The sequence below is a fragment of the Arachis stenosperma genome, chromosome 3 (assembly GCF_014773155.1).
Source record: "Arachis stenosperma cultivar V10309 chromosome 3, arast.V10309.gnm1.PFL2, whole genome shotgun sequence".
NCBI lineage: Eukaryota > Viridiplantae > Streptophyta > Magnoliopsida > Fabales > Fabaceae > Arachis > Arachis stenosperma.
Window position 1 is genome coordinate 153,906,969 of NC_080379.1, and position 5,620 is coordinate 153,912,588.

The following is a 5,620-nucleotide window of genomic DNA, read 5'->3' on the forward strand; positions in this document are numbered from 1 at the left end:
TAGCTGTTGTTCATCCAGAGATTCTCACAGAGGAGCACAGTCAGTTATGGCGTGCATGTACTTGCTTGATATACTTCGCCGTCATTGAGTGGCACCAGGTGGATAGGGTACTGCCACAGCTGGGTGGCGTTCAGCACGAGTCTGAGCCGGCCTCGAATATAGACTGGCTCCATGCCAAGGATGGGAGGGGTGGGGACAGATGGTTCCCGAGCTACTATCAGGTATGGCACCTTAGTTGGCAGAACAGGGTTGATGTTGTCTTGAGTATTCCCTAGGGGTGGCAGTGGGGCGGGTAGGGGCGGATTTTTGCCCTACCCGACCCCGCCCCACCGTCCTATTATGCATATACTACCCGCCCCATCAGTACCCGCGGGTAGTAAATTACAGAACCCGAACCCGCCCCACCCCAACCCGCCCCTATAAAAATTAAATATTTTAATTTTTACCTATTCATATATAAATTAAGACAAATTTAAAATTCATAGACAAATTAAAATACAAACATAAAATTCATACAATGTCATTAGCTAAAATAACTTGAAATTTAAAAAAAAATTGTTAGATAACTAAAAATTTAACACCATAATAAAGAAATTACAATATTAAATATAAAAGGAGCTTCAACCCTTAATCTTGATCACTTTCAACATCTTCATCATCATTAAAAGTTTGCAACACTGTTGCTTTGTGTGTCTTCTCTAGCATTACTAGCCATGAAGTAATTCGAAAACGCCTATATCAATAAAATTAAAATTAATGAGGGTCTAAAATTAACATAAATCATATCATAAATACATAAAAATCAGAATACACAATTACAAAGTCAGAATAAAATCAAAATTAAAATAGAACACCATGAGCCAAAACAACTTCTGCATATAATAGCATATTTCCTTAATTAAAACAGAACACCATGAGCATATTTTCTTAACAAATTCTAGGATGAAATTACTGCAGTTGTACTCTCCCCGCCAAAAAAAATGAGAGAATGTGTGAGAAAATTGGAACATTTTCTGGCTGTTGGTAGGTTCAACAATACATGACTATTGCTTCTTCTCCTCTGCTTTCCTGGGCTGAAAAGAAGGGCACATGAAAGAAAAAGAAAATTAATAGAATAGGTATAGATCATATACTTAAATGGACGGAATGATATTGAGAAACATAAATTGTAAGACCATGCAGAGAAATTAGTTGCATTTTGCAAAAGCATATGTATTACTAGTGCATCAATGAGTAACCACATAAAGATAGCATACAGACAACTAATATGGATTATTATATAGCATTATTTATATATCCGGGGAAGAAATTATGTCCATCTTATAGCAAAATTCTGGAACATACAGTTAATCAATACGGATGGTTTCTTCTTTGCTGTTTCTAGCAACATATGACATGTACCTTGGTAGTAAAATCAATGAATCCATAGTGCATACTTAGGAACTTCAATTTATCTCAGAATTGTAATGTATCTTCCTTATTCTATATAACAATACAAGCAAAAAATACCTTTCAAACACCCTAATAAAAATGTGCAATTTTGTATTAAAATTTATTACAGGCAAGATCAAATTAAAGTAGGATATCAGGCATGAAGAACAGGAAAACCACCAAACTCATCATTGCTCCTGTGAGAAAAGCTATACTCATCATGCGACAAAGAGATTAAATGCGACATCTACTACTCATATTTGAGATTGAAAAATGCAATCCAGGGATGTTTAAGTTTGAAAATCAAAATTACTGTCCCAGATAAATGTAAGAGCAGTTTTCCGTTTCCATACAATTCTAAATTCCAAAAGTAAAGACGATAATGCAGCACCAATTACCATCCAGAAAGTAATAGAAAAAGATCCGCAATGAAATAATAAGCAGAGAATTAATATTGAAAGGATCCGCACCAAACATAATCGCAAGTAAACAAAATCGATAAAGGGAGAAAAAACAAACCTTGACGCCAGGTGCGGGCTGAGATAGCTCTTCTTTGGGAATGATGACGGGCCACGACACACCAGCTTCTCGAAACATCTGCTCGGTCTCTAGAGTTTGGCCTTTTTCAAGAATCATGGTCCTTATGCTCTGTGCAGGGGTTGAGGTCGCATCGAAGGCTTGCTCGACGCCGTTCACGAAGGTCACCGTGATCTGCGACGGGTGTTCGTCGGTTCGGCGCTTCACCTCCACCTGGCACGCAGGGTTTGATTCCCTCGCCTTGCGTGAGTTGCACAGTGCCATGAACTCCATACAGAAACATGTGGGACTGAGAGGCGGCGCCGAGGAGGAGCCAGACGAGGCTCGATTACGATGCAGAGGAGGCACGGGGGTGGCTTGTCTAGTGCGCGACTTGGAGGACGGAGGGAGCGCAGAGGATGTGGGACTGAGAGGCGGCGCGGAGGAGGAACGACAGGCAGCTTGAACCTTGAAGGATACGTGGAAGAGATAACGAGGGTTGGGACTGGGAGAGTGGGAGAGTGGGAGTTCAGTGACGGTGGGTGAGAACCTCAACCTACTAACCCTAATTGCTAAAAAGTTATATATATATATATATATATATATATATAGATGTACTCCGGGGCGGGTAGGGGAGGGTTTATCCTGAACCCGACCCCGCCCCGGCCCGGCCCGCTCATCAAATCCGCCACGGTTCAGACCCGCCCCGCACCGGGTCGGGTTTAAACCCGTCCCGACCGGGTAGGGGCGGGGCGGGTACCCGCGGGTACGGGTACTACTGCCATCCCTAGTATTCCCCAGGTGCCCGATCCTGGGCCGTCCGCAGACTTTCTACGATGGTGGTACAGAGTGGCCCATAGGTTTCTGTCGCCGGATTCCTTGATTGCTGATCATAGGGCCGAGGAGATCAGTCAGGATGTTGTTCAGAGAGGGTCGTCATATGTGTCTTCTAGGGTTCCGATGCCGGATGTGCCTGATAAGAAGCGTCGAGCGGCGACGACGCGTTGGTACCTGGGCTAAGACCGGGAGTGGCGATGGCTGGATGACATGATTCAAGATGATAGATATGGTGGCGACGAAGTCGGACATGCCAATCACCGTGTCCGGCGTGGCCGTCCTCAGCGTCGGGGTGGTACATCAGGGGTCACATCTGATGGTCCTGGTGATAGACCCACTAAGCAGGCAGGGGTGGGGTCCCAGGAGGTTCCTCTTACACATGTTTCGAGCTCCCAGATATACCATGAGATTCATGGATAGATGTATAATGTCCTAGCGGGTCCGACATTCACGATAGATATGGACCACGAGGTCAGCAGTTCACAATTCTATTCCGACTTTGCAGATCTCAACCAGGATGATGACCCTCCGCATTTTTAGCAGCAGACCCCACAGGATTAGGTGCTGGAGACGCAGCCCCAGATGGACGTTGCGCAAGGGTACCGCCCATATATGGAGGATATGCAGTGGTACCAGCCGCAGATGTCTGACCCTCAGGGGTTCCAGTCCCAGTTTCATGTAGACCTGAATGAGCCTGCTAGTAGCCCGTATGACAGTTGGTTGGGCATGGGAGGAATGCCTCCATCTGCATATGGCATGGGCATGCCCGTCGATCCTCCAGCACTGCAGCGCCAGAGGCCAGCCAGAGTGAGACGGGCCGCTCGATGTGTTACAGGGTCACATCTCCTGGGTGCTTTTGGACATGACTCTCACGAGGAGGATGAGGACAGGCAGGAGCCGTAGCTGTTTATTTTATGTTTTCATTGATGATACCTATGTATGTCAGATTTGTCGTGTACTTTTGTATTATATGTTTGTACTTAACTTATTTCCATGGACTTATGTCTGTGTTATGTATGTTTTTGTTTACCGTAGACTTACTTTATTTTATGTTTATGCAAACGGCTCACTAACACATAAACCGCTAAACCCCTGTCGCGGTTTATGCACACTCGTCATTCACACATAAACCGCGATACCCCTGTCGCGGATTATGCTTATTTCTCCTAGAATGTAAACCGCGAAAAAACAATACTTGCCTAAATCCAAACAACAAAAGTGCACGTCTAAATTATAATACCAAATTTATAGACCTAAATGAAAACATTCCTAAATTGAAATCACAAAGCTACAGGTCCAAATCATAACACCAAAGCAAAAAAAACTCATTTTTCAACTTAAACAGTAATACCAAAGCAACTATTTTTGAGTTGCAGCCCTTGATCCACTTTCACTTACTGATTTTGTTCTACCTCTTTGGTGCACGAATTTGCAATCCGTACAACTAACCAGCAAGTGCACTGGGTCGTCCAAGTAATACCTTACGTGAGTAAGGGTCGATCCCACGGAGATTATTGGTTTGAAGCAAGCTATGTTTATTTTATTAATCTTAGTCAGGATACCAATAAGGTTATTTGGTTTTAATTGTAAGAAGTCAAAGTATTTGGAATAAGGAATTGTTACTTTATTAATGGAGAATATGTTGGGGTTTTGGAGATGCCTTGTCCTCTGAACTTCAACTCTTCCTTGAAATCCTTTTCCCACACGCAAGGTTCCTTCCATGGCAAGCTCTATGTAGGGTGTCACCGTTGTCAATGGCTACTTCCCATCCTCTCAGTGAAAATGGTCCAAATGCTCTGTCACAGCACGGCTAATCATCTGTCAGTTCTCAATCAGGTTGGAATAGAATCCATTGATTCTTTTGCGTCTGTCACTAACGCCCAGCCTTCAGGAGTTTGAAGCTCGTCACAGTCATTCAATCCCAGAATCCTACTCGGAATACCACAGACAAGGTTTAGACTTTCTGGATTCTCATGAATGCCGCCATCAATCCGGCTTATACCACGAAGATTCTGATTAAGGAATCTAAGAGATACTCATTCAATCTGATATAGAACGGAGGTGGTTGTCAGGCACACGTTCATGGATTGAGGAAGGTGATGAGTGTCACGGATCACCACCTTCTCCATAATTAAGTGCGAATGAACATCTTAGATAAGAACAAGCGTGTTTGAATGGAAAACAAAAGTAATTGCATTAATTCATCGAGACGCTGCAGAGCTCCTCACCCCCAACAATGGAGTTTAGAGACTCATGCCGTCAAAAGGTATGTAATTCAGATCTGAAAAATGTCATGAGGTACAAAATAATTCTCTAAAAGTTGTTTAAATAGTAAACTAGTAACCTAGGTTTACAGAATATGAGTAAACTAAGATAATTGGTGCAGAAATCCACTTCTGGGGCCCACTTGGTATGTGCTGGGGCTGGAACTAGAGCTATCCACGAGTAGAGGCCTTTCTTGGAGTTGAACTCCAAGTTATGACGTGTTTCTGGCGTTTAACTCCAGACAGCAGCATGTACTTGGCGTTCAACGCCATGTTACGTCGTCTTTCTTCGCGCAAAGTATGGACTATTATATATTGCTGGAAAGCCCTGGATGTCTACTTTCCAACGCCATTGAGAGCGCGCCAATTAAACTCCTGTAACTGCAGAAAATCCATTTCGAGTGCAGGGAGGTCAGGATCCAACAGCATCAGCAGTCCTTTTTCAGCCTAACTCAGATTTTTGCTCAGCTCCCTCAATTTCAGCCAGAAAATATCTGAAATCACAGAAAAACACACACACTCATAGTAAAGTCCAGAAATATGATTTTTGCCTAAAAACTAATATTATTCTA

At 43.3% G+C, this 5,620-nt stretch overlaps 1 protein-coding gene across 1 annotated transcript; it reads right to left on the bottom strand.

Moving 5' to 3' along the window:
• Positions 1 to 469: 469 nt before the first annotated feature.
• Positions 470 to 2,732, bottom strand: LOC130966939 (uncharacterized). The gene is made up of 3 exons (XM_057891759.1): positions 2,708 to 2,732; positions 1,951 to 2,519; positions 470 to 1,073 (listed from the first exon to the last, which is right to left on the bottom strand). The coding sequence occupies exons 1-3, from the start codon at positions 2,730 to 2,732 to the stop codon at positions 1,044 to 1,046; spliced, it is 624 nt and encodes a 207-aa protein (XP_057747742.1). The 3' UTR covers positions 470 to 1,043.
• Between the last annotated feature and the right edge of the window lie 2,888 nt (positions 2,733 to 5,620).

What these genes read in the sequence shown, in the direction of transcription:
- LOC130966939 (XM_057891759.1), bottom strand. Translation starts at nt 2,732, where the DNA reads ATGGCAGTAGTACCCGTACCCGCGG. An exon ending in AGTAGTACCCGTACCCGCGG is followed by an intron (nt 2,520 to 2,707) that starts GTACCCGCCCCG and finishes ATAACTTTTTAG; the next exon opens with CAATTAGGGTTAGTAGGTTG. An exon ending in AGCCCGCACCTGGCGTCAAG is followed by an intron (nt 1,074 to 1,950) that starts GTTTGTTTTTTC and finishes CCTTCTTTTCAG; the next exon opens with CCCAGGAAAGCAGAGGAGAA.